General features: G+C 36.0%; 1 protein-coding gene across 1 annotated transcript in view; it reads right to left on the bottom strand.

Annotated features, from left to right (window-relative positions):
- LOC134790171 (tyrosine-protein kinase Drl) overlaps nucleotides 1-27,698 on the bottom strand; it is a 67,603-nt gene that overhangs the window by 19,463 nt on the left and 20,442 nt on the right. The window contains exons 2-4 of the mRNA XM_063760985.1: nucleotides 10,296-10,423; nucleotides 7,491-7,597; nucleotides 6,590-6,720 (exon numbers count right to left, since the gene is read on the bottom strand). Of these exons, the coding sequence (XP_063617055.1) occupies nucleotides 6,590-6,720; nucleotides 7,491-7,597; nucleotides 10,296-10,423 (366 nt within the window). The remainder of the gene's footprint in view (nucleotides 1-6,589; nucleotides 6,721-7,490; nucleotides 7,598-10,295; nucleotides 10,424-27,698) is intronic.

The raw sequence follows: 27,698 nt of genomic DNA, 5'->3' as shown, positions 1-27,698 counted from the left end.
ATATTTCATTTAGTGGGATTCGTATCTAATGCCTCCGTGGAAAGGATTTTAGATGAACGTATTAGTTTGAGATTGCCTTTGGTTTCACGGATTTGTTCTTGGCATACATCTTTTTAATTTGAAACGTGATTTCCAAATAAATAATTTCAAGTGTATCTACCGTTTTTACACACATGTTTTTTTCTTCATATATTAATTAGGGGGTTTGTAGTGTGCACTAAGCCACGCACACTCTTACGTAGCCTTATATACGCTAGCACTTAGGATCATTATCCAGAATAACGACATACTTATAACCGATTGGTTGTCTTAATTAACGTCCCACACCACATGGCGATCCTGCCAGGATTCGAACCTGGAATCTTCTGATCCGCAGTCAGATTGGTGAAGGTCGACCATATGTGGGATCTCCTACTAACAATTGATACAAAAAAAGGTAAAATTTTAGAGTAGGTACATTAATCAATTTTTTTTTATTTGATTATCTGATTACCATAAAGATAGACCTATGGGTTGTAGGTATTGGCCAGTGGCGCTAGCCTTGGGATTATAAGACAGAATTCCAAAGAGACACACAAATTATTTATTTTGACAGTTAACAGGTGTAAAAAAAAATACAAAAATCATAAAAATATGGCGGTCATAGAAGCTACTTGGTAAAGTTATAAATACTCTTTAGGTAAGTTTCTCGGATTCTTCACCGAAAATAGCTTTTTCAATATCATCTTACTACGTAACTGCCATTTTCTGATGTTTATTATACTGGCTAAACTATTTATAATAGGAAAAGCCTCGAGGCAACGCGTGTACCCGTCAAGTTCAAGGCCGGATAACCCGGATAACTATGGCCGTTCGTTATGTGACAATTTGATTAGGGACCGCTAGAAGGAACTTGAAGATAATAATGATATCGTACAAATTATTACTCTAGCTCTAGTTACAAAGATTAGTTATTATTTTATTGTCTCAGTATAGAGTTTGAGTACTGTGTAAATTTGTGATGCTACTTTGTGTTAGTGCACAAACGCGAGGTGTTTTCGGCTACTTTTTGAGCCCCCCTCCCCCTTGGTGATTTGGTGAGGTTTTTGGCTACCCCAACCTCACGTGTATTTTTTTAAATTTTTTTCATTCGACCTAATTTTAAGACAAATAGTATTGTATATAGAAAATCTTGTTTATTTTTCTATTTTCGTTTAATAGATTCGCTATTTTGAAGTGCAGAGTGGAGATTTACGTTTAACGAAACCGAGAAAAAGTATCTACTCATGTGATAGGTTTTTTTTTCTTACTTTCGTTCGCTGTAGAAAAATACACGTGAGGTTTCCTTATACCCCCTCTCCCCTACCCCAATCTATCGTGATTTTTTCGTGACCCCCCCTTCCCCTGTCGAACCTCGCGTGATTTGTGCACTAGCCCTTATGTATTTAGGTAGTATATATATGAAGTAGCTTCTGCCTGCGACTTCGATTGTGTAGAATAAGTATGCCATATCTCACTATATAGTCAATTCCACCCCTCTTTTCAACCCCTTAATAGATAATTTCTGGGACAAAAAATATGCAGTGTGGTTTCCCGGTACTCAAACTATCTCCATACTTACTAGATTTTGCGAAGGTTACAGGTGAGTTACTGAAGAGCTAACAGACTGACAGACATACTTTCGCATGTATAATTATACAGGGTGATTCAGGAGACGTGAGCAGGACTAACACTGCGCATATCGTTAATTATAAGCTACTATTTCGTATCAATATTAGTGAGGTTGACGTAAATTTTCTAGTCGTGTTGAAAAACAAAAGTTATTAATTTTTTTACGACATGCATGGTCACCCTAAAATTGGAATACTAAACTACCGATATTCTGTGTCAAATTGAATGTCATTACTGTCATCACGGTCTGGTTACTTTTGAAAACTCGTATCTCACTCAAGTTTGACAGTTTATTTTCTTCGTAATCAAAATGCCAATACGGTTAAAGAGGTTTTATGTTTATCCTGTAGGGTGACCATGATTGTTGAGAATTAAATTTGCCCTCACCAAAAAGTAAAAAAATAGGAAAAAGTGTGGTTGTTTCTCCTAAATACGACGGTGATCGATCAATTATCAGTTACTGAGTGTGCAGGATTAGTCCTGCTCACGTCTCATGAATCATTCTGTATAATATATTTAATGCAACTCGTCTGGTTTACTTTATTTCCTTGTTTTTGACTAACAGAAAAACTTCATCTTAAAAAAGCAACACGACGATTTGTACAAAACACGACCAAGTCAGCTGTCTGTCTCATAAATAAGTCAATTTACTGGAATATTTTGCTGCAGACTCAGTTTTACATTCCCAGCCATTTCCCAGCTAAAAAAAACATGAAGGATCACCCCACTCGGAAAAACATACCGGATGCTAAATGACTCAGCTCCTGCCACCAACGCCAAATGCTTCCTTATTTGACAAATAAAACACCACATATATCTCACAGAACGACGAAACTTCGATAGTGGTACAGAATAATATAGTAGGCACCCTATTTGTCAAGTAAACTGACTTGACTATAGTGCAAGTAAAAATTTACATTTGCTTAGGAACGCCTTAGATAGGACCTTTTGAAATTGTACAAGTACGACATTTGAAAAGAAAATAACAGTTAGTGTGTAAAGATATACACGTCCACATCAGCGCATTTTCATTATCGTCTTCCTTTGCATCCTGTGCGTGCCATATTTTATTGTCATTGCGATGCATGCTAATTACAATATTTAGGGCATCCGCTATGTATGACTTTAAGAAAAACGCAAGTCGAACATATAAGCACACAAGTGTGGACGTGCCTTAAGCTCTTTAACATGGGGTAGCCATGTTCACTATTTTGCTATGCAGTACACCCTCTATTTTTGAAACTATTCCCAATGTTGCCAAGTTGATTTACTGTTATTATTATTGCCAGGGAAAGTGTAGAACTTTGTAAAATTGTTCCCAGTTTTATATTGGTAGTTGTAAAATAATTTATTGAGCAGGGATTGCAATGAAGTTGGGTATAAGAGGATCCTTCATTGTTTTATTAGACTATTGAATTACCAGTAAGATTTTGCGTTTGGCTTCAATTCTTTAAATTGGTAGAATAGTCATAAAATGGAACTAGTTTAGGAACTTTTTTTTGTTTTGATGGGTAATGTAAGTGGCCTTATTTACTTACTAACATAAAATATTATCCTTTTTTAAGTCTATGCGTTACCAACTGATATGTTTGAAGTCGGTGCCAAGCCAAAATTGGAAGCATACCATGATTTTGGTGCGATTCGATAAGATGTACCTACGTTGGATTGCCTTACACGACGACAATAAACGTACTTTCTGTAGGTACAGTCGACGTTAAAAATACGTTTACAAAGGAGTAAGGTGCAAAAGTGTAAACATAATGGTCGAGCGCGTCCAACGTAAATTTGCTAGACATCTTTACAAAAGGTATTACGGATACTACCCATACTTATTTCCGTCATCCTTTGTATTGGGAATGGTAGGGTTAGAGTCTCTCGAGCTAAGGCGTAAGCAAACGCTTGCCTTACACTATTGTCTGCTTTTAAGAAATCGTATTGACAACCCATCCGTTCTGGAGCGTATGCGTATTTTTACCCCAGACAACTACATAGCTGCAGTAGGGCGTAGCGCACGTAGAGCCAGAAACCTTTTTGCATATCCAAATGTTCGCACCTATCACGGTTCAAACGCACCCACGTACCGAGCAATAGAATTACTAAATAACTTCATAGCTACAGTCCAAAACGCAGACATATTCGCAGACAAGTGGCCGTCCCTACAACGTAGTATCAGGATTTTTTTAAACTCTACCTATGTTATTTAATATCAGATTCTTTTTTTTATCTCTATGTAACTTAGTAATACATAATATGTATGTTCAATTATAAAGATAAGTGTGTAATACAATAAGTGTACCTACTAATTTTATGATACTGACAACATATATGTACCTAATTAACAGTATAAGTGCCTTGGCTTGAGCTGTAAACTTATACATAGTGTTTGAATAAAGAATAAAGAATAAAGAATAAAGAATAACATTGACGTCGACTGTACCTCAAACCTTACGATCAAACCTTGGCGTAGTCCGTACCATGTTTGTCGGCACATTAGTGTAAATCCAATGCATTTTTTTGCAGTCGTATTTTTTAAAGAGCATTTCTTACTAATGCTCGAACAGTCTATAGCACGCAAGTGTGGGATTGGGACTGAGTTATTTCCCGTCCCTTATCCAGAGGACTACATTTCAAAATATAAAACAATTCAAGGAATTTACCTTCTTGCCAAATTTCACCTAAAGCGGTTCAGTTGTTTAGCCATGAAAAGGCGACAAAGAGGCAGGCAGAATTACTTACACATTTATAATAGTTATTAATGCAGTTCTAATGGGATTTATAGCCATAAAGATGATTATTTTTGACTGGTATTGTTACTACTTGGCTTGGCACCGACTTCAAACATATCAGTTGGTAACGCATAGACTTAAAAAAGGATAATATTTTATTTCATCCTTTTTGAAGTCGGTTTGCTTTTTTTTGTAAAAAGTTTTTATTTTTCCATTTTTAGTTTTAACGCATTGTTAAGAGCGCGACGCATGAATGAAAAACAAGATCATGTTTAACACTAAATTCGTGTACCTATTACTTTAATAAATACGTAATCAGGAATTTTCTCGAGTCCGTCTGGGAAATTATAATTCGTGTCACTACACTAAATCCATCCTCCGCCCCGTCCCTGACCCAATCCCTCAACCCCCCGATCACTCAACCTCACAGCGCATCAACCCCTGATCCAGGAACCCCTCGGCCCTGAACCAGCAACCCTTCAACCGCCATTCCCCGACCCCTTAACTCCTAACCCTAACCCCCGATCAGTAGCCTTACCAGCTTGCCACGAGTTTGACATTGATACATTCGCTAGCGTGTGTGTAACTTACTTTCTATGCATCTCGCTCGTACTAACATATTAGTGCGAGCGAGATGCATAAAAAGTAAGTTACGAAGACGCTAGCGAATATGTCAATGTCAAGCTCGTGGTAAGGCTACAGTTGCACTACATCAAATTGGTGGTTTTCGGAAGCAAATGCTCGAGTTACTTTAGAAAACACCGAAATACCATTACACGTTCCTTTAAAAATTGAGGAGTTCCCTCAATTCCTCATGGATTCCTTCATCAGACCAGAACCAAAAATAATACGGAAACACCTTAGAGGTAACTTCTTCCAAACAAAAAAAGAATTACTCAAATCGGATCACAGGTGCCGGAGTAATCGCTGAACATACTACATATAAAAAAATCATCATCATTATCATCAAAACAATCATCATCATCAGGTCTACTTCATCAAATTGGTGGTTTTCGGGAGAAAATGCTCGAGTTGCTTAAGAAAACCCCCAAATCACTATGCACGTGCCTTTAAAAATTGAGGAGTTCCCTCAATTCCTCATGGATCTCATCATCAGAACAGAACAAAATTAATATGGGACCAACTTGGAGGTAGCTCCTTTCAAACAAAAAAAGAATTTCTCAAATCGGACTACGGATGTCGGAGTAATCGGTGAACGTACATAGAAAAAAAAAAAAAACAAAAGATAGCCACAACCGAATACAGAACCTCCTCCTTCTATGAAATTGAAGTCGGTTAAAAAGAGGGGAGGTAATCTAATAGTTGTAAATATTATTTGTGTCCTTATCTCTAGTACGCAATACTCAGGGCTGCCAGATCGTAGAATTGGATACGAAATTCGTATAATCAAATTTTTTTCGTAAGTATCTATGACGTATAGTTGGTCAATCGGTATAATTGGATACGAAAAAAAAACACCGATGTCAAACTACTGTCAATGCTTAAAAAAAGCAGTGTGCCAATACTGTTATACGATTTATTGGAACGGCAACTACTTAAATACACGTCAATGTGGGCTATAACCGCGAAAATCCAAGTTCGCAAGTTGCGGGCATCTTTCTCTGTGACTCTTATTACGCCTTCATTGGAGTAAAAGAGAAAGATCCCCGCAATTTGGGGGCTTACCGCGAAAACCGAAATTCGCCAGTTTTTAAAAAATCTATTTAAAATTAATCGTTTTTTTTATAATTTTGTACTCGTATAATGCTATCGAATTTCGTATAATTGCGAGCACTGGATCGAATAATCCAGATTTATGTACTGGCAGCCCTGGCAATACTTAATGTCGTCAGTTGGTCGTGATTCGTAGTACAATGTAGCTGTCAGTACAGACTTAGATATCAACATGTGAAAGTACTAATATCTTCAAATAAATATGTTTAGAATACCTGAAAGTTGGTTTATACTTTTTATTTTGTTACGATGACCTTATGTTAGGTATATCCAGTCAAGTACGCCAAGTGTAAATTTCATTCGATAGCATGACGTGACGTATTCGTTGTATGGAATTTTGAGTAACCCAAACGTCCCGCTTGGCGCGCTGTTCAAAATCCCATACAAAAATTCACATAACGCAAACGCGAACGCTTGTTTACACTAGGGGTTCTGAAGAGAAAAAAGAAAATAATAAGGAAAACTATTTAGTGACTCACCTTTCAAGCATATCTTGTTCCTTTTAAACAAAAGCCGTACATCTTTGTGGGCGCGATCAGGAGCCGAAATGTTCAGTTGCATAGTCACCAGAATCTCAGCGCTTCTGCTGCCGGTGCACGGTAAGCGTACTCTGAAACAAATTTGCTATGCAGTGTGACGTGTAGTTGGAACATGTAGGCAGCACGAATGATGGGTGTTTTTATATATTTTTGTAAGTATATCTGTGGATTGAAAATTCTCTAAAAAATATTGTTAAAACACTCATTTGATCGTATTGCACAAAGTCGAAACTCTTCAAGAAACTGTTACATACTTACTTATATCACAAATATCCACGAGCTATGCGCGAAACTGCTATTTGCTGTACCTGCGCTTTGGACTTATTCAATTGATCATTTACAAATAATAAGTTAAGTAACTTACGTTAATTATGTTTTGCTTCGTATACTAGTACCTTTTTTGGTCTGAAATTAGTCCTTCAAAAATTACAGATGTAGTGCATATTATTTTCCATCGTATTTTCACAGAAACATACAAACGTGTCTTGCTATTTCAGTCAGTCTCGGTACAAAAAGTACTGAGGTTGACTGAAGTAGCATGACAACTACGAACGTTTCCGAGAAAAGAAGCTGGAAAACAATTATGCACTAAAGCATCATTCTATAGAACTTGCTAACTATATGTAAACGAAAGTCACTAGTAATTCATCATTCAGAGACAATTTCAATATGGCGGTTTGTTTACATAGTTAGCAAGTTCCATAGAATGACACTTTACATCTGTATTAAATTGGCCACGAAGATTATAGAATGGCTTAGGTTACTCTTAATAAACCTAGACGGCAGTAACTTTACATCAAGCCCGTCTATAATCTCTAGCTACGTCTTAGGCTGTGTTTACCTGAAAGCTTGCAACTTGGTGGGCACCATCCCCCTCTCCGAGATGTTGACTTGCGGCGGCAGCATCGCGCTTCGGCTCTCGTAGTCTATGTCCATAACGTATGGTAACTGTAACAAACGATATGTATAACTACCTAGAAGGCCTACTGCGAACCACGTTCAACGTGCTGCCTCCCTGTCACACTTACGTACGAATTTACAAGTGCGACAGTGAGGCAACACGTCGAACGTGGGTCGCGGTAGGCCCTCAGGCCACGCCACGTAGCCAAAATTCCAGTCGCTTACGCTCCGTAGCGATCGAAACGCAACTGTCACTCGGCCCGATTCTAACTTTAAGGTACTATCGGGTGCAGCGACGGTTGAGCATGCTACAGTTCGTTTTCAAATGCACCCCAGACGCGGTCACTTATTTACATTATCCACCAATGGGAACAGTCCAAGATTTTTGACCAGTAACTCTAAAGTTTTAATATAAACGTAACGTGCCTAACAATTAATAGATCTAGAAACGATATGGATTAGATGTGTCAAATGTGACGTTTCTTCAAACTAATACGTCACTTTTGACACTGACAAATCTAATCCATATCGTTTCTAGATAGTCTATTAATTGACGTATCTTAAAGTTCGTATCCGGCAGACTGTCGCACTGATATGGAAGAGTGATACAGAGACACAAAGCGTTTCGTTGTCGTAGCGATAGCGATTGTCACCTTGGCTTGGCCGGCAGAACGGTCGTCGTTTGTTATTCTCACATATTCCATAATCAACCTGATATTCAAATGTCGCTTACGGTTATGCTTGGTGGGCAAAGAGCTCAAAAGCAGAAGCTCGTTAGAACATTCCAAAACAAAAGCTGTCCTTTTGTTTCGTAAATGGAATAGCTTTCAAGCCAAATTGGAAGCGTGGTGTCTCCTGCCTGCATGTTTCAGGTTCTGTTTGTGTGTTAAAATAACTAGACGTTTATTTTAACACAACTACAAAGTGTGCAAAATAATTAAATAGCAGTTTATTTTTACTAGGGTAACTTGAGTAAATCACTACACCTTATAAAACAAAGTCCCCCACCGCGTCTGTCTGTGTGTTTGTCCGCGATAAACTCAAAAACTACCGAACGAAGGTTTTCACCTATTTATAGAGTGATTCTTGAGGAAGGTTTAAGTTTAATAATTTGTTAACCCGTGCGAAGCCGGGGCGGGTCGCTAGTAATTAATAAAAATAGGTTATAATACAGTTATTGTTTGTTATAAGCGGCACTATCAGTAGAGGCTCAAGTAAGTAAACCAATACTTAGCAATGAATAGTTTCGTTAGCAGAGTTGGGCGATGTTTTGATGAAATTAAGAGTTGTTGGGTAAAAGTATGAAGTGCGTATAAAAGAATCCTTCTTATTTCCTTGAGTAGATCATATAGATAGTTTATTTATTAGAGAGATAGAAGTGGAATGTGTTAACAATCTACCTTTGTCCACCTTACTCTCAGTCGAACGGTTTCCTGTCTACCTAATATGATGTAACCTGTCTTACAGGTATATCACACAATATACATATAACACTAGAATGCTTTTCAATTTACATATATTCTTTTCTTTTAATTTGTGTACGCAAGACATCTTGAATTTCAGGTACCTACGGGCAAAAATGACCGCCTGTCAACTTTTGATAGAGATTTGTTCGTGTTTAGGCGATCGTAATCGATTAATTAGTCGATTAAATATTTTATTGAGTAATACCAAGTAATACCCATCTCTGATCGTGATCAGGCACTATATAATAGTTCTAAGCTTTATCAGAAAATTCTGACGCACACCCATCCAAGTTGAGACTGTATAAAAACAAACCTAACATGACATTTGATGACGTCACCATGGAACCAGATCAGGTGTTTGAACTACACAGAGACAGTGAAGGTGTATTAGAATATGCTACCAAAATCGTCACGTTTTCTTCTGTAACCCATTTGACTATGCACTTTCCGAGCAACTTCGGTGCTGAAAACACGAAAATTTATTATATCGGCTTAAAGGGGGAGTGGGCGCCGGCACACAAGCACGGTGTCACCATTTGTACATATGAAGCTAGGCCCAATCTCGACGATCATAAATTAAAACATTTAGATTCTGTATCCAAGCATATAGATTAGGCAATTTAATATCAATATCATACTTTTCATATTCGCTCGGACTTACTAAAGTTGAACCAATCTAATTCAATTACACAGAAAAATATATGTCACATAAATACAGATATACTACCAATACGAGTAGTAGCGCCGTTAATTGACTTTAATAGGTTCAGCTAGTATCAGCCAGATTGCAACCTAATTTATAACACCATCTGTTTATACCTAAACATCGCAAGCTTTTGTTATTTATGTATGAAAGGGAAATGTGTAACACTTACATTATTTTAAAATAAATATATATATTTATTAAGATTACTACTGACTCACCGGTTTCTTAAAAGCCCTGAAGGTGCTGGATAATGTTGCGAGGGATTATATGCGTAGGTACCATTAGTCTTGCAAAAGACTTACTTACTTACTGCTGTGGCGCAACGACCCGAAGTGGATCTTGGCCTCCGACACCAAAGACCGCCATGCTACTCTGTCCAAAGCCGTTTCTATCCAGTCGACGGCGCCGAGTTCGCTAATGTATTTCTGCACTTCGTCTCTCCAGCTGTACCTAGGGCGTACAGACGCTCTTCCATTCAATTCGATTCTTTCGATTCGATTCGGTTTCGGGGGCGGTCTGGAGGGCGTACTCTTGCAAAATACCCTACTAAATAAAATAATTGCAAGGAACTTACTGGTTTCCTGCCCAAAGACTGCCACATAAACTCCAGATCTGCTATGTGCGCAGGCACTGGTACGATGAAGCCTGTGGCGTAGGTGTTTACCACGCCTTCTCGCACGTAGTATAGTTCTGCGTCGAGACCTGAAACAAAGAAGCCGAGTATTATAGTACAAATACAAATACAAATACAAATATATACAAATATAAATACAAATATAAATATATTTGTATTTGTATTATAGTCTGTATCTTTAGGTATTTAAATAAAAGTAAACAAACAATTTGGACATTTTCGGGTAGTTATAACATTTATTGATGCCTGGACCTGTCACTGAATGACCTGACTCTAGCCTACATTATTTGATCATGTAAAATTTTCATCTACCTTCAACTGGCTTAAGGAGCCATTTGAGGGTAGATTCTGTTTATTTTTTTAATACCTAAAGATATAGAGTATAGTTACCTACCTATAGGTACCTAATACCTAAGGTTAGGTACTATAGGTAGTGTGTAGATTAGGTACCACAGGTACCTAAGAATACACACTCAACAATATAAACAGTCTTAATATAAAATAACATTTAAAACCGGCTGTTCCGTACAATCGCATTTTATTTCGTGTATTAGATTTTTTTTCCGAGTTTTTTTTCTTTGGGCATATTTTTGACCGTTGATCACACTGATCACAGAAAAGGATACTCCTAGAACTGCGCATCTTCAGAAAATTCATGTTTGTTCGGGACAACGGTATACAACACTATGGAATACTCCTATCTTATAATTATATATTTCTGATAATTTTGCTGCCTGAACAACCTATATTACAGACGTTGATTTTGCTTAACGTACTATTTAAAGTCAACTTGTACTCAGAACTGTAAACTTCAGAAAACGCTACTGCAGTATAAGAAGTATAAAAAAATAACAAGACCAACATTTGAGGTCCACCGTGCCTATCTATTCATTTTCACCTGGATCGCCCTGTAATTAATTACGTAGACTAGGTCAGTAAATATACATGACCTCCATTCGACAGCAAACATGTCAATTTTTACCAACGGTTACAGTTAAGCCTAGTAACATATTAGAACAAACATTCAACTTTACAACCAGTGAATAATATACGCCACGGGACTGTAAATCTTGCGTTATCAGACTGATGGAACCTCTGTGTTCATTTCTAAAATATGTAAGTAGGTATATGTAAGACAAGCACTACGCAAAATGTAACTTTTTGAAATATGTATGTTTATTTTATTAACTTTTTTAACTTTGATGAAATATAAAAAAAGGAATAAAAACGATTGTGGACACCAAAATGTAAATAAATGTCTTGAAAGTCAGAAAAATCTGATTAATAAATAAAAATAAAAATAAAAATATTTAGCCTACATACGTCCCACTGCTGGGCACAAGCCTCCTCTCAAGCACGAGAGGGTTTGGGCTATCGTCCCCACGCTGGCCCAATGGCAATGCTGGCATTGGATTCAAAATTTAATTAGTCAAAATTCCAATTAACGTACAAAAGCAGGTATTAAAGAAACTGTCAATTTTAAGCCATAATGTTGTCCAGTTGCCGGCAAATACATCAGAATTTTCTTCATCTTGGATTGAAGCTCAAAATAAGAAGGAACTCAAAATCATCGCTGGAATACAAATCTTAGGATTCCTACACAAATGCAACGACTTATGGAAGCAAATTGAACAAAAGCGTAATAGAAGGTAGGTAGTATTACCTTTCTTTTGTCCACCTAATAACACCTAAACACGACACAAATTTTGGCGCACAATCGTCATTCATTATGCAAACGAATGCACTTAAAAAAACTAAGTTACGTCGAAATGCTCTTCCACTGTTCAATATTTCAAATTGCAGGGAAATCTTATTATTCTAATTCGTACGAACGATTGCACAGGGTGCATCCCTACCATCCCTAGGGTTGCCACTGCGTCAATTATCCAACTAACACTATTTGCTTTTGAGAAGTGTAGGGAGGCCTTGCTGGTTATAATTTTGAACCTTGTGTATATGGAACTGAGTTTATTTTTGTGTGAGCTCGGTTTGGAAGAAATGATGGGTTGCATCGATTGCAGATAAATGTAATTCCAGGGTACTCGATTGGATTATGTTTTTATAAGGCTATTGAAATATCCTAAGATCTAACTGTAGAATCATAAATATTTTAAATTGGCACGTTTTGACTGCTTACGTAAAATACAGATGTAGGTAGTGCATAATTATTTTCCATCGTATTTTCACGTAAACATACGAACGTGTCTTTCTATTTCAGTCAGTCGGTACAAAAAGTACTGAGGTTGACTAAAGTAGCATGACAAATACGAACGTTTCCGAGAAAATATGATGGAAAATAATTATGCGCTACATCTGTAATGTAGGTATGTCAATGTAAAGTCGCTTAATACGGTTATATGCGTGGTAGGACACTAAATATCTCCGTCTTGGCCAAAGTCCCTAAAACAAACATGTGCAAAGACAGCTGTTATGTCGCCTTTAGGAAAAATCACATACGAACAGCCAAGATCATAAAAAGTTATACTTATCGCGCTTTACTCCATTGGAACAGGGCGGAAAATTCTATACATTTTCGTGACAGTAGGATACTTACTTCGTTTTTCTTTTCGGAAGTAGCAGACGGGGGTGATTCATCAATTGAGCGAAGTGCCACTTCATATTCGGACAGTTTCAGTCGCTAACGATCGATTGAACGAATGTTGGGGCTCGTATTTCTGAGTTGGATACAAAATTATGTCAAATGCAGTATTGTTTAGGGTGTGATATTTTCAGGCAAAACTTCAAAATAATATTAGGTATTTTTTTAAGTTTCTTGATTAACAAAAATTATTTTCTTTGGTTGTTTTCTATTACAGGTGTCATAAATTAAATGATGGAGGGATCTGGGCTAGGTTACCCATGTTATGTTTTATTATTTTTTTAGTTTTGTAGGTAGTTTTATTGTAAGTTTGATATTAATTATGTGCATGGTTTTAAATAAAATGATGATAGTTAAGTTTGGTGTTGATATGTGAAAGTGCATCCACACCGCAGTTAACTTTTGTGGTGCAACTCTGTGCAACACAGTCACATTAAGTACCTAACTTACCGAGTTACTTATATAAGTACTATTGCACATTGTTACTCTTCAGTTGCTCCACAAAAGTTAACTGCGGTGCGGCTGCACTTTTCCTATATATATATATTACCTTATTTAAAATTGGACGATAAACACAAATGTCAAATCTAACCCTTATATGAACTTGCCCTAAGACGCCTAAAATAATGACACAGTTTACCCAAATGCTTCGAAAATGCAGATGCTATTATTATAATAATATCGTACTGTTTAAACAAAGCTTAAAATACAACTCGCATGTTATTAAAACGCACTAATGACAGCACGGGACCCTGCAGCGATTCCTTTGTATTAATGAGTCAAAGGCGCTAATACCTGTGAACCTAAACAACCCACTTTAATCTCTATTGTCCGCCACGTAAAACGCAAATTTCCCCAGCAAGGGTTCTTTAATGACAACAGTGTTGCATTTCATAAAGGTGTAAAGCAAAGTAATGTGAAATTAACTATATTTGCGTACAAGAAAGCAACTCGGTGTTGGAATTTGCTAACGAGGGGAAATGATCAAAGACAACGGGCTAACAAGTTTTGGTGTTACAAAATAAAGAGAATATTATTTTCGCGGAAAGGATAAGCGGAAATGAGGCGGGTAAGGTGGACGCAATTTGGCAACACAAATTATTTTACGACAAAGAAATTTACTGTAAGCAATACACACATACAATGATAGCCGAGCGGGAAAACGGCCACCAATACGGAGGTCGTGAGTCAGAAATTGGAAACTGAATTTTCTCTAATTGGATACAAAATATCCATATTGGAACTGATTCTGATCACAGTTGCTTGTCGATAAAAGGAGGTCGCGAGTAAGAAACCTGCATATTTCTGCGAAGAAATTCAGAGATGAAGTTAACACTCCAAAATACATTGGGTTAAAATGGAGATATTGGGAGGCTAGCAGTAGTGAGAGTTGTAAACTGGTTGAAACTAGTGATAACATTACAGTGATGACTGATGTCTTTTGTAAAGGATACTATTAAATGTGACGTTCGTTTGGCAACTGTAGCTTCATTACTGCTGCGGTACAGACGTGGGCGCTATATCTGTTAATTTCCTGATGTATGAACAAAATGAGTGACGTGACGTTCGCAGCCGTTTTACTGCCGCGATTGAAGGGCTTTCCGTCACTCATTTTATCAAGGAAATTTACAGATACAGTAACGGCTTAAACACCGCAGCAGTAATGTCTCAACAGCTGCAGTTGACATCCGAATGTCACCTTAAAGGTGACAGCCATTTCCAACGACAGCTGCACTACCATTCATTTTACTATGGAAATTGACAATAATACCGACGCATTCGTGCTGTCAGAAATGGAATGTTACCCTAAGTCTCCTTTCAGTGTCGCCATGGCCGCGGCTGTAACACCCCACCCCTCTCCTACCTTCTTCATTTATTCATCTCGGGTGTAAAATGTACCATATATGTCTATGAAAATAAGCATCTGTTAATCAACAATATGAAACCCGAAGTCCGCGTTCCAATTAGCCTTATAGCGCGACAAATGGCGAATTACGGTCGAAATCTCCGCCCATTTGACAACCTCGGCAATGGTTCGTTAAAGTTCGAAACAGGAGAGCCCTGTGGTTATAGTCTGTGGTCATCTAGAATGACAAATAGTGGATGTTAATTTATAACCGGATGATATATTAGTTTCTTTCATTTCAAGACAGTGATTTGTAACGTTTTCTTTTATTGAGGTGTGCAATATAGAATTATGTTATGTTAATTATTTACTTATGTAGGTACATATATACCTAGCACAGAACTAAGTATATAGGTAACAGGGTGTACTGTAAGTTTTAGTATTCGATTGAATCATAGGTACTTACAAGAAATCAATATCAAGGGTGTTTTAAAAAAATAATTGATTGGTTTTTGTACAAGTTTTACTGTATTTTCAATGATATAATAAATACAAGCTACAAAGTCCTACACAAACTAAATAGGTACTTATTCTGAATATCTTTACTTTTGAATACTTAAGGCTACTTAGTTAAGCGTTTAGTTTGAATAACTTTAAAAACTTGTTTTTGTCTGAAAAGTTCAACAAATTTAATAAGCTCAAAAATAATATTATCGTTATTTCTACGCATAAAATAGTCGGAGACAATTAACTCAAAACGAAAGTGTAGGAGGGTGAATCAACTTTTTCTTTTCATTCATTTCATCAACAATAAAACCGCGCGTATAAAGTACTAAAGGTATAGTAAGTTCGTGTTCTTCTCTCACTCTCACTGAGCGTAAGCATGAGCGAGATGGAAGCGCGTGTGCCCGGGAGCGCGAGAAGTTTTTGAATTTTAATTTATTTTTTGTGAGTTTTAAAAATAAATAAGTAATCTCTGAGTTCCCTCAAGCATAATATTACTCATTTTTAGAAACAACTTTTATATGTTTAGATTTTGTGCAAAATTTATTATAAATTTTTAGAAATAATTTCTATCGAGCGAAAGTCAAAAACTCAAGATTCGAATCGCTGAAGTCCCTAGAGAAAAGCCTCAAGATTGTTTATTAAATTTATGGCAGACTTATTGTGATGCAAAACAGCGCTACGACTTTTTAAAATCCGTTTTCTGATCCCCCTGCACCGTAAGTCCAAAACCGTTGTATGTTATACGTACATTAATATTGTTTTCCGACATCACACCTACAAAAATCTCGCGTGTTTCCACGACTTAAGGAGGCAAGGAGACAATAAATAGCGTGTTATCACCGTTTTAATAAATGTGCCGGAGTTTAGACTGTAAATAAGAGCCGTGAGGTAATAAAGGCTTTATCTGAGGCCCCGGGGCGACAAAAATTCGAGGAGTTTGTGTGGTTCGTAGATTACTGGTGATTGTAATAGAATGGTGTTTTATGAATAGGCATAGTTTGCAATACATGCAAAATTTTGGGCGTCTCTATTGATGTATACCGTTATACCGAGCTTTGTACATTACATGACATGGACTTTGGGAATACCACGAGTAACTAGAGGTAGAAAGTACCTCTAATGTTTTGAAGACGGCATTGTACCTACCCGTGGCCCAAAAGTAAGTTGTGCGCGAGTTTTTGAACTACCCCCAGACCCCCACTATATAATTTATTTTATAGAAGAAGAATTTCTTTTTATAGTACATTCGTATGCATAATACTTAACTTTAAGTAATTTATGAAAAAAGTCTATTATGCAAAACTTCGGGGCATTCAAAACTATTCCACATAAAAAAGTTCAAATATGCTTATGCCGAAAACTTTTCCAGGGCTCGTAATTCCAAAATGTACAAGTCAAAGTACACTCGACTGTAATTTATGCCGCCTTTTCGAAGTTCTGTTATCACCGCAATAAATTTGAGTTTGTTCCTTATTTTGCGAGCGGAATTTTCGCAAATTTTCCCATCCCGTTCTTGTTTTTGAATGTAATTGAAAGTGACTTGCGAGTGCTTTTCTGGCTTATTATTTATTAGTTCGAGATTCCGTTCTTAATAAATATTTGATTTGTTCTCGTTATGGCTGATGGAAAATTTAAACTGTTCGTCGATTCGAAATGGGCTTGATATTTGATGAAATGCATTAGCCGTGGCCCGGGTGGCCGAGTGGCATAGACATCTACCGCGACTGCTGGTTCTGGAAGGCCTGGTTACTGGAAGCCTTGGTCACTTTTTCTTTCGTAGGTACCTATATGACATCTGTTTTAGTTCGAAACGCATACGCAACGAAAACTAAATAATTATAGGAAAATAATTGTATTTTTTTTAATTTTTTGTACATTACTCCATGCTGTTTGTTTTATAGAGAGCTCTAAAAATATGCACGCATGGTGTACAAACGCAAATTTACTCGATCAAGTACAAGCGTTTCTAACTTAATTATGATATTATATTACTGTCGGTGCCCTAACATTAAGGATCAATTTCTCTATGCAGCTAGTATGGCGACGTGGGTAGGTATAGGTAATACCTACTCAAGTTGGGAAGAAACCTATGAATAATTGGACGTAGTTACGCGAAAACGTTCCAACCCACAAGTCACTCGAAAATGAGTTACCATAACCAGAGTACTATTTTTGACATATTACATCATGTGCACACAAAGATGCTAGTATTTTTTAGGTTAGTTTCATCAATAAAGTTTGACCCAAATGTTCCAACCCACCATTATGCCAAGGACGTGTACTCAAAATAAAGTAAAAACATTACATGCATACTGAAACATATTGTTAAAAACTTTTAATAGAATAACATAAATATCGTTATAATGTTCCACTTGTCTTGGAACATTATACTAAATTCATAAAACGCACATTTAATTGTTTCTTAAATGATCCATGTGGGTTGGAACGTTTTTGCAAAATCTTTATACATTTTTTATTTCTGCAAAAATGTTCCATGTAATTTGAAACCTTTTAGATTAATCCATACTGTTTTTTTAAACTGCGAAGACTGTTCTAAATAAATTGGAACGTTTTATTATAATATATTATTTTCTAATTTTTTGCTATAAACGATCCATTTTTGCTATTAAATGGACGTAGTTACGCAATAACGCTCCAACCCACAGAGACTTCATTTTGAGATAAACGCAATTTTAACATTTTAGTAGTACACTTTTTTTCTCTAACTGCTACGGACAAAAACGATACACACACAACGAAAAATTTGATTACTTATTATTTGATGTTTTGAGTAATTTTTGAATATGTATTATACAAGGGTATGTATTTAGATAAAACGGTATTGGAACGTTTTTGATAAATTTGTTTTTGTATGAAACCTAATTCATAATGATATTGCAGAAACGTTCCAAAAAGTAATTTACCCTTTTTTAAATGAAAAATTTAACAAAATTTAGTATTTCATTACGTACATAAGAATTAAGAACAAAATGAAAGCCATAAATAAGAAAGAAAATTATATTGAAAGGGTTGGGACATGATAACTACCTATATAGCTTGTCATAGAAAAGGAAATCTAAATTATATTTTCATAATGTTAACAACATTATCATTATTCGTCTTCATAACCTTCTGTGTCAAAGTATGGCAATCCGCCGAAACCATCAACATCATCAACAGTTTCCTCAGAGCTTTGAAGGGTTCTATAAAACTGAAGACTCACCTCAGGTATGAAAATTGGTACATTGATTGCAAATCGGCTAATTTTGCTGGAGCAATTGGTTTGCCATTAGGCCACAACAAACAGAAATCAGACTCTTATATGTATGTATAGCAATTCCCGCTTTATTCTTTTTTCAATGCTCTCTTTAAAATCTTCCAGTGATAACCTCATGAAAATAGAAAACATTTTATCTTTATCCAATTTAATTTATTTTGTGTGTAACCAACTAACTTTGTTTTTGTCCGTGAATTTCTTACGGTTGATAATCTTTTTTTCCAGATTAGTTGTACTGTAAAAATTAGTTTTCTGCATTTTACACACTTGAAGTGGTTTCCTTTCATACAGCGCTCAATTATATCGATATATTCTTCAGCGGTATGCACTCGTTGATAATGTTTGAGGACAGTTTCTATTTTAGAAAAATCTGTGTCATTCGGTAAAAACGTATAGCCAGAACCAAGAAATCTAAAGGATATTGTTTTTGGATGGGACCTTAAAATTGTTTTCATCATCAGAACGATCTTGATATTTCTGTTCTGGCCACCGCAGCAATCACTCCATATGATTAAATGTTCAAGCGTTGATTTTAGTTTTTGCATTATATATTTCATGAAGCATGATCCTACTTCCTGAGCACCTCTTCCTTCTTCTCCTTTTACCCAGACATAACAATGCCCAGTGTCGTTAGAAGCACTATGTATTCCACTGTTATAAAACAATTTTAAGCTCCCATCCAACTTTGAAAACAATTATCCTTTCGATTTCTTGAGTTTGGCCATACGTTTTTACCGAATGACACAGATTTTTCTAAAATAGAAACTGCCCTCAAACATCATCAACGAGTGTATACCACTGAAGAATTTATCGATATAATTAAGCGCTGTAAAAAAGGAAAACCACTTCAAGTGTGTAAAATGCAGAAAACTATTTTTACAGTACAACTAAACTGGAAAAAAAGATTATCAACCGTAAGAAATTCACGGACAAAAACAAAGTTTGTTGGTTACACACAAAATAAATTAAATTGGATAAAGATAAAATGTTTTCTATCTTCATGACGTTATCACTGGAAAAAGGTTTTAAAAATTTGAGCATTGAAAAAAGAATAAAGCGGGAATTGCTATACATAAAAGAGTCTGATTTCTGTTTGTTGTAGCCTAATTATTTGGCATAGGTTCTAAGCTCAAAAGATCACGTTCTATTTTTTTTTGTAATACATTTTCAAATTTTTTTTGTTGTTTTTGTATGTTCCTCATTGTTATTTATTATTTTACATATTAAATTTATTTTAGATATATTAATTTATAAAATAATACACTTAAATTCGTTTTGGAACGTTTATGCATAATTGCTATTTAACAAGGTTCATACAAAATTAAATTTAGCAAAAACGATTCAAACTCGTTTTACCTATTTATATGACCCTTGTATTATGTATTTACAAAAAATATGCATATCATTCAATAACTAGTTTGGCATTCCACAGTAAAACCAATAGTATTCGCCTGAAATAATTACAGGGAAAAAGTGTACCGCTAAAACACAAAATTGCGTTTATCTCAAAATTGGGTCGCTGTGGGTTGGAACGTTTTCGCGTAACTACGTCCAATTGTTGAGTTACAGATGTTTGAAATAGTTAGGTGAGCGCTTCTTTTATTTTTTGCCATTTTTATATATTGTGACCTTTTTTGCCACTTTTATGCTATTTCTAGTCAGGATCGTGAGCCCTTTTCATCCTTGTAGGAGAAAAAATTGTCCTAAAATTTCCATACATTTTCAAACTTTCCTTTTTGTTACCGCCATACAGAGTATATGGGGAACTCTGGGACATTTTTTTATCCCATTAGGATCGAAAGAGCTCGTGATTCTCAGTAGAAATAACACAAAAATGGTAAAAAAGGTCACAGTATATAGAAATGGCAAAAAATAAAAAAAACGCTCATGTAATTATTTCAAAAACACGATTTAGCACGGATTATTCTTTCTTTTTTTATTTAATTTCCCACGTGCCTCTGAATAATGCCTACAAAAAACGCCTGTGGCGTAAAAAGCTTACCACCCTAAAACACTTTTGTAAAAAAAGAGACAGTTTCATCGACAATCGGCCTCGTTAAAATTTATGTTTTTAATTATCGTCTTTCCAAAAAACCTTCTTTGATAAGTTTCTCGTCATTACGCTCTAATTGACCTACCAACGTTTCGTTGAAAAACTCGTTTTCGCTTTGTACAATTAAAAAACCGGCCAAGTGCGAGTCGGACTCGCCCACCAAGGGTTCTGTACTTTTTAGTATTTGTTGTTATAGCGGCAACAGAAATACATCATGTATGACAATGCCAACTGTCTAGCTATCACGGTTCATGAGATATGTAGCCTGGTGACAGACAGACAGACAGACGGACAGACGGACAGTGGAGTCTTAGTAATAGGGTCGCGTTTTTACCCTTTAGGTACGGAACCCTAAAAAAGTTAAAAGATTTTTCTATTTTATTGGAACGCTAAGATCTTTAGAGGCTACCGGAATTTATAATATTTCTGTTTGAAATGTTAATAACCTGGCGTTGTGTTTTCCATGAAAAGCTGCTAATTATAAATCTATATATAAATTATTAGGTACAAAAAGCCGAAAATAAAATTATTCGTTGGTAAGTGCCAAAAAATTACCAAGACATGATTGTAATATCTTTACATATTATGTAGGTAGGTACCTACGGCCAAAACTGGCTTAAAAATAAAAAATAATATCCGTATTGAAGTAGACCTTAAGTGCTTTTTTCACAAGTCAATACAACATTTACCGTGACATCATATTATTATAGGTATGGATAAACTCTTTATTGTACAAAGCACAAAATATGGTATAGGTAGTACCTATTATTAGGTAGTGCCATGAAAAATATAAAGTTAGCTAATTTTAACAGTCAATACCAATAAACATTATTTTACAATAATCTTAAATAAATAATTACTACAATATAACAGAGATGTACATAGTCTCTACAGTTAATAATAATCGTCGGGCTTTAACATGAGTGAGTTTGAAACAATATCAGGTACTTTAAGAAAAATCAATTATCAATTCACATATAGGAGTACATTCATTGCCAATGCACTTAAGGGTTTACTGCTATCGAGTTTCGTGTTCGCAATATTAATAATTTGGTCTGAAGCCTTTCAAGTGTGACTACAGATAGGTGTTAATATTCCAATAATGATTTAAGGAATTTATATGTCTGCCTTGACGTGACTCATCGCCCTAAAATTACACTAAACTACAATTGAGTTTTGGAATCTACCCTGTGGACTTAAGGTTGAAAATGAAAAAGATTTTCTCTAGAATGAGTCACTGAATACATTTTAAGTAGAAAAGATTTTTTTGACAATATCAACGAGAATTAAATTATCAAGTCAAAACATACTGAGATAAGGAGTGGTCCGGAAAAAAAGTAGCAGCACATTATGTGGATTTTTCATTTTATTTTGTAATAATTTGTAAGCAGTTCATTTCTATAGTGATATGTAGATGCTATTCTTTACAATTAAATACACACGTATTTAATATAAAAGGGTGAATTAGAGTTTTCAGGTTTTATATTACATCTGTCATGACACTTTTTGAACAGTGTCTTTTGAAGGAAATTATAAAGTATTTCTCATACACATCGTTTTTTCTAAAAGTTTGATAATCGAATTAATACATTATTAAATTATTTTTCGTTCTATATAAAACTTTTTTTATTTGACTTCACTTTGAGGTAGTTTCATGGAATTTCTACTTTTGTGTATTTGCCATTTTTACAGAGATTTGTCTTCGATAGAAAAACCTATGTCACAGGTTAGATTGGAGAGACTTCCTAACTACCCAAGATAAATTCCAGTTTATTGGAATAGCTTATTCGTTAGATGATGTTCTTAAAAGCATAAAAAAAGTTATGAAACTGGAACTTCATTTGTGGCATGTGGCAAATATTATCAAATTGTACTGTTCAAAAAGTTACAAAGTACAACATTGCAATAAAAATGAGAAAACTCAAACAATCTCATATTTATCGATATTATTTTATTTTATATTTTTACTTTATAGTATATTACCTAAATTACAAAAAAAACTGCTTCATAATTAGCAAAAAAAATACCATATAATTCACTGCTACTTTTTTACTGGACCACTCCTTATATGTTTAATCAGTACGTTCATGCTAAGACATTTGGTCATCACTTACTTTAAGTGATTTCTCTTTTGCTGAATAGAATTTTGAACTAAACAAAAATCATTTAACCCTTAGACATTTTAGTGTACCTTTGGTACGTATTTAATTTCTGTAATTAAGTTAAAAAAAAAAACAAAATGCGCGTGAACATAAAAATGTCGTACTTCACATATTTTTAACATTCGACAATCCAACGAATATACAGGCATTAAGTCATAAAATTACTTAACCCGTTCACTGCCCCATAACACGTCTTCATTCATATTCAAGCAGCCGATGCTATCGCGTCTCCACCTGTAACTGACGTGTGTCAGGACGCGAAGGGACAATAATTTGACTCATTTGCATGTCTTGAGCATTTCACTGTCATAATGTTGAATATTGTGACGTTTCGTAGGTGGCGTCATGGTAAAAAAAAATACATAGAGTGCTCACTCCATACATCAGTTTTAGTACCAAAACGACTATTAGGTATTTTCGTAGTCGACATCTAGCATCGAGTAGCAGAATTATCAGTACTGCTACTTGACAAAAGATGCTGCAACGACCGAAAAGTCTAATGCTCAACAATTTTCAGCTAATATTATAACCAGATTAACCGGAACTCTATTTTCAACTCCTTCTGCTTTTAATATTAGTTGTAAATTGTTGTTCAATACAATTTTCGTGAGTCGCGACACTAGAGAATTCTAATATCAAGTAGCGGTACTGATAATTCCGCTACTCGATGCTAGATGTCGACTGTGAAAATAACAGTCGTTTTGGTACCAAAACTGATGTATGAAGTGAGCACTCTATTCTTACTATATTTCTCTATGGTGGCGTGTACCATATGTCTGAATATAGACTTAGATTTGAGCCCGGATTAAACCTACAGTAAACATGCTGACGAAATGGTTCTTTAGATTCTGACCACCAGTCGAAAAATGGCGTCCGTTGGCTCGTTGGGTGGACGACATCCGGAAAATTGCGGGCCACTTCTGGATGAGATTAGCTCAGGACCGAGATAAGTGGCGTACTAGAAGAGAGGCCTATGCTCAGCAGTGGGCGATAAAGGGCTGATATGATGATGATGATGTATGATGAATCGAAAAATAATAATGGCGCGAGGCGCCAATCTTTGCCTTTGTCTTAATTTTTAATTATAAACCTGAACTTTTACATTCAGTTAAATGCGGAAACCAACTTCAGAGCAAACTGGAAAATTGGCGCAAACTGCCTTAAGCTGTTTTGCTTACATTTTTAGGATTCCGTAGTCGACTAGGAAACCGTACAGACCGCGTAGCCAAGATGCCAATCGCTTACGCTCCGTAGCGATCGAAACGCAACTGTCACCGTCGCACTAATATGGAAGAGTGATAGAGAGACATAAAGCTTTTCGTTGTCGAAGCGATAGTGATTGTAACCTTGGCTTTGGCTAGGCCAGCTGTTTCGCTAAGTCAGTCTGTCCGTAGCGTTACGAAGGTATTCTCTTTTGCTTGTAATGTACATAATAATTTCTTATAGCCCCGTTCAAGGCAGCCTATTGTGACAGAAGGGTAACAGCATGGTCTGACATGCTTTTGGCCAGTCCAGGTTTTTACATGACAACTGGCCAGTAATGTAGCATTCACGCTCGGTAGGTTGTGCTGATAGAATGCTATTCATGCCCGCCTCCGAGCATTTTTATTAGCTCAAAATCTTCAAATATGTACCTAAGCGCATTTTTTAAGTAAGTAATGTTCCACCCAATAGTTAAGCTACAACATTCCCACATTTTAAAAACCACCACAAAACCGCCGACCACTTTAAAACCGCTTAAAATTAGACATTTCCTTAAGACCGTTTTTGCTCGGTCATAAGATTTGACTAATGGTATTCTTGTCGAGCGCACGCCTCCGTTCCCACGACGACAAAAGAGTGTGTACCGTTTCATACAACGCCCTATGTTTGTAAAACCAAAGAGAATTTAGATTAGAGGGATATTGTCAAAGTAAATTATGTAGTGATCCTTATTTTTTTCACTGGTATGTGTAGCACTCGAGGATAGGCCAAAGGTATGGTGCCATCTTGTCGAGCGATGGCGCCATACCTTTGGCCTACTCTCGACTATAGATAGCGATACTTTTTGACATTTTATAAATTTAACACAAATTAGTGAAAAAGTAAGGATCAAAGTCAAATGGCTTTCTAAAAGTGTTAATCATTTGTGTCGAAAGATGGCAGTAAATGTACTGACTAAAAAATCTACTTTGACAATATCCCTCTAGTCTAAATTCTCTTTGGTAAAACTGTATAACCGCATAAGACATTTTCTAGGAAGTTATGAGTTCTACGACAAAAGTAATTTCTACACTTGGTACAATAAGGTCTTAAGTGGCTCAGGAAGTAAGGAAGTTACGTCGTTTTGCATTTAAGTATATATTTCAATGCGGTGGTATTACATGCTTTACAAATGCAGGATGACTTCAAATTTTACTGAAACTGAAATCGAATGCAAGGAGTTGTTTAGTCATGGTTATTTAATTAAGTTTGAAACGGGAATGCTTTTAGGATGATTGTTTGATGGCTAACAATTCGATTTAAATATAAATATTTATTAATTTGGAAATGCAATAGCATTGTTAATGGCAATTGGAACAAATACGATCATGGGTCTACTTGTCTATGTGTTTGCATTGTAAGTCTTAAATGGTGTGATAGATTGTTCAGATTTATCAAATAAAATAAAGAGTACGCGAGAGGTCACACCGAGAAAATTAAATATGAACGGTTTAACTAAAAGGACTCCCAATAATTACATAGGTGAGTATTTTTTGTCTTAACTATCACACAACCGTGCTGATTTACAGAGATCTACGACTAAGAAGAAAAATATGAGATAGCTATACCTCTCGCGTGGATTGATGGCCGGCATGACAGTTTATTTTAATATATGGAGTAGCTGTCACGTAAAATCTTTCTATTGTCATTTTTTGGAAGTTGAGCACATTTGTTTATTTAGAAACGTAACATTTAATTAAGTAAAATATGGTTAAACATATTTCCTCAATTTTTTTTCAAATCAAGCCCTATCAAAATAAACTTGGAGCCCTTGGAGGAACTGTCATAGGAACCATCAATCGACGCAAGAAGTATACAATTGAAATCTAAACTAGGTATAATTTGGTTTTTGACTAGCCGCGCTACAGGTGACACAAACGTTTAAATTTCCTTTTCCTTGGGAACTATCTCACGTGCACTCCCAACCTTAGGTACTTTATTACCTACGTCCACATGTCACTCACAAGCTGTAATATTCGCGAAAGCAATTGTAACTGACATCACAATGCAGTTTTGCTGAAGACCTTTTATTACACAAATTGAGCTTTATCAAGAGTGACATGTTGTGACCGCATGTTAGCTTCAAGTGCTTGATATTGGAGCATGCAAATGTGGATTACTCATGGTTATTACTTTCGATGACATCACAGGGACTTGTAAAGTGTATTATATATTGTCTTTACATAGAATAAAAAGACAGATAACACATTTCAAGCTAAACTAGTGGCTCTGTGAGCTGTAGACCTCGCTTTAAGCTTAAAAAAAACAACGGGTTGCACTCCGGGAGTGCCGGCAGAAGTGAAAACTCAACGACATTGTAACTCAATATATTAATGACAGCGCCATCTAGTGCAAAATGTCTGCAGCACTATGTTCTTATAATTGAGGTTAACGCCATCCAGCGTTATTTCGTCGCATTACTTGGAAGCCCTAAGCACATCACTGTGAGTACTACAGTTATATTAATACCAGTTTGAGGGAAACTCACTTGATGGCATTTAAATCAAAAAAGAAAAACACAATTATATTGTCCGTCACACGTGACGTCACGCAAGCGCCCTGCGCCGCCTAAACGTAACAGCAGGCTCAGGCATACATTTTCGCCGCGCGGTAGAAAGAGAGGGTTACGCCTTACGCCTTACGCTGTCTCGAGTTTAACATTTTTTCCCACCTCAAAAAGTGCACAGCGCCGCTAAAGAAGTTTTCACTTCAAAAAAGTAAAAGTGAAATATACTAAGTTCATTGAGTCGTTATCACAGTGAACGCACCATGGTCATAAGCGCCATAGACGCTATTGGCGGTTAAGTTCTTTATAACAATTTCCGCATTAAAAAAAAAACCAAAAACTGGATCAACAATAAAATTATATTTAATCATAATACCTCTGACAACAATTTTTTTCGTAAAATAAATAAAAGCACCAAACATATCAATCAACTAAAACCACATTAAGTCCAAATAAACCCAAAACAACGAATGAATGGAGAACACATCTGCAAAGCGGAAGGCAATAAAGCTCGATAAAGTATTATTTTCCGACATTATACCCACTTGTTGCGCAAAGTATTCCCGGCCCGTCACGTATGCGACCTCGCGGGGAATTACCGAATATCTCCATTACATGTTTATTTGTTGGCGGATAAATGTAACTTTTGCGAGCCTTTGTTAATTAGAGCGAGATAGGGTAATACATTTATTAGACTAGTATATGATAAAGTTTCGTAATTTGTAAGGTAGAAAAATGCAAGAATAAAGGTGACAGTCCATTTCCAACGACAGTTGCACTACTGTTCATTTTACTATGGAAATTGACAATAACACCGACGCGTTCAGTACCAGTAGTGCAGCTGCGGTCAGAAATGGAATGTTACCCTAAAGGTGACGTTCGGATGTCAACTGCAGCTACATTACTGTTGTGGCTTCGGTGTTGCCGCCGCTGTATCTGTCGATTTCCTTAATAATCATAAGTGACAGAATGAACGTTATAATCGCGGCAGTAGGTTTTGCGACGGCAATCGTCACTCATTTTATCAAGGTTATTAAAAGCGGCACAATAACGCTGCAACGGTAATGCACCTGCAGTTGACATCCGAACGTCACAATTAATGGTGACATATAAGTGCATCCACACCGCATTTAACTTTTGTAACAACTTTG

Source organism: Cydia splendana, chromosome 4, assembly GCF_910591565.1.
Source record: "Cydia splendana chromosome 4, ilCydSple1.2, whole genome shotgun sequence".
Classification (NCBI taxonomy): Eukaryota; Metazoa; Arthropoda; class Insecta; order Lepidoptera; family Tortricidae; genus Cydia; species Cydia splendana.
This window is presented reverse-complemented; position numbering and strand designations above follow the sequence as displayed.